Consider the following 2,500-nt stretch of genomic DNA (forward strand, 5'->3'; position numbering starts at 1 on the left):
CACACACACACACACACACACAAACTAATATACACACACACACACACACACACACACAAACTCATATACAGACACACACTAACTTATATATAGACACACACACACACACACAAACTAATATACAGACACACACACACACACACACACACACACAAACTCATATACAGACACACACGCTAACTTATATACAGACACAGACACAGACACACACACACACACATATATAGAGACACACACACTAACTTATATAAAGACACAGACACACACACACACATACATACAGACACACACACTAACTTATATACAGACACAGACACACACACACACACACATACAGACACACACACTAACTTATATACAGACACAGACACAGACAGACACACACACACACACATATATACAGACACACACACTAACTTATATAAAGACACAGACACACACACACACATACATACAGACACACACACTAACTTATATACAGACACAGACACACACACACACACACATATATACAGACACACACACTAACTTATATAAAGACACAGACACACACACACACATACATACAGACACACACACTAACTTATATACAGACACAGACACACACACACACACACATACAGACACACACACTAACTTATATACAGACACAGACACAGACAGACACACACACACACACACACACACACACACACACACAAACACACTAACTCATATACAGACACACACACTAACTTATATACAGACACAGACAGACATACAGACACACACACACACACACACACACACACACACACACACACACACACACACACACACACACACACACACACACTCATACAAATATACACACTCATTCATTCTCAAACACACAGACACACACTCATACACGTACTGTATACACACTCATTCAGACACAGACAAACACACACACATACACATTAACTCATATATCGAACTGCACACAAACTTGTATAGACACACACACACACACACACACACACACACAAATATACACACTCATTCATACGCAAACAGACACACGCATTAATTATCTGTTTCAGCGCCATAGACCCACCTGTTCATCCATTTATTTATTTATTTTCAGCTTAGTCACTTTATTAATCAGGGTACGCCACAGCGGAATGAACCGCCAACTTATCCAGCATATGTTTTACACAGCGAATGCCCTTACAGCTGCAACCCATCACTCGGAAACACCCATACACACTCATTCACACTCATACACTACAGACAATTTAGCCTACCTAGTTCCCCTATAGCGCATGTGTTTGGACTGTGGGGGAAACCGGAGCACCCGGAGGAAACCCACACCAACACGGGGAGAACATGCAAACTCCACACTGAAACACCAACTGGCCCAGCTGGGACTCAAACTTTTTTGATTTTCGATTGTGCTACCCACTGCGCCACCGTGTCGCCCCCAGTATATTTATATTAGTAACTAAATTAAATGATGGGCTCAACAGTCTGCTGAATATTCTGAAGATTTCTTTAGTCACGAATTCTGTGCGGGCCTACGTACTGTATGTGGCGTGTGTTGTTATTATTTTTTAAAGTAAACTCGGTTGTATTGCGGATGGTTGCTTGAGGTTATGTCTGTGTGTGTAGGAGCTGTCGGAGCTGATCGATGAGGAGAATCTGTCCGGCGTCCCCGTCCTCATCTTCGCCAATAAGCAGGATCTGGGAACGGCAGCTCCAGCCAGCGAGATCGCGGAGGGACTGAACCTGCACACATACAGAGACAGAGTCTGGCAGATACAGGCCTGCTCCGCCATCACTGGAGAGGGGGTTCAGGTGACACACACACACACACAGACCGGTGCTGCATCCCAATTCACACACTATCCATTCTAAACAGTATTCAAAACTAGGAGTGTGTCCCAAACTGTAGTATGTTGAAGAGAGTATACAACAGGTTCCCAGATGCTGGACTATTTCCATTAGAAATTGGAAGTGTAGAAAAGTCAGTACTCTAACTGCTAATATTACCCACAATACATTGTGCATTTGAAGTGAATTCGATTAGAACTACAAACTCAGGGGAAAGTGTAAACAAACTACAAACATGGCTGACTACTACTAAAGATACTACTACTAGTTTAACAACCCCAAATACAACTACAATTATACTACTACAACTACTACTACAACAACAACAACAACCTGAATGATGACAATGGTAGAAATACTTGTAATAATGATAATGAGAAGATAACAGGAGGACCAGTCAGAACAGTACTAATAATAATAATAATAATAATAATAATAACAATAATAACAATAATAACAATAATGATATATAATAATATTAATAGTAATAATAGTAATAATAATAGTAATAATAATAATAATAGTAATACAAATAATTTTAATAATTGTAATAATGATAATAATAATAATATTAACAACTATAGTAATAATAATAATACTAATAATGGTAACAAAAGCAGAAGTAATACTAATAATGATAATAGTG

At 39.1% G+C, this 2,500-nt stretch overlaps 2 protein-coding genes across 3 annotated transcripts in view; one reads left to right on the forward strand and one right to left on the reverse strand.

Annotated features, from left to right (window-relative positions):
- The window catches only part of rgs14a (regulator of G protein signaling 14a), a 438,366-nt gene that overhangs the window by 45,573 nt on the left and 390,293 nt on the right, over positions 1-2,500 (reverse strand). The gene's annotated exons all lie outside the window — the stretch shown is intronic.
- arl3l2 (ADP ribosylation factor like GTPase 3, like 2) overlaps positions 1-2,500 on the forward strand; it is a 9,026-nt gene that overhangs the window by 4,841 nt on the left and 1,685 nt on the right. Inside the window, exon 5 of one of the 2 annotated variants that reach the window (XM_087280302.1) lies at positions 1,636-1,818. In XM_087280302.1, coding sequence (XP_087136428.1) covers positions 1,636-1,818 — 183 coding nt within the window. 2 annotated transcript variants of the gene reach the window in all.

This window comes from Danio rerio, chromosome 14, assembly GCF_052040795.2.
Source record: "Danio rerio strain M-AB ecotype USA chromosome 14, GRCz13ab, whole genome shotgun sequence".
NCBI lineage: Eukaryota > Metazoa > Chordata > Actinopteri > Cypriniformes > Danionidae > Danio > Danio rerio.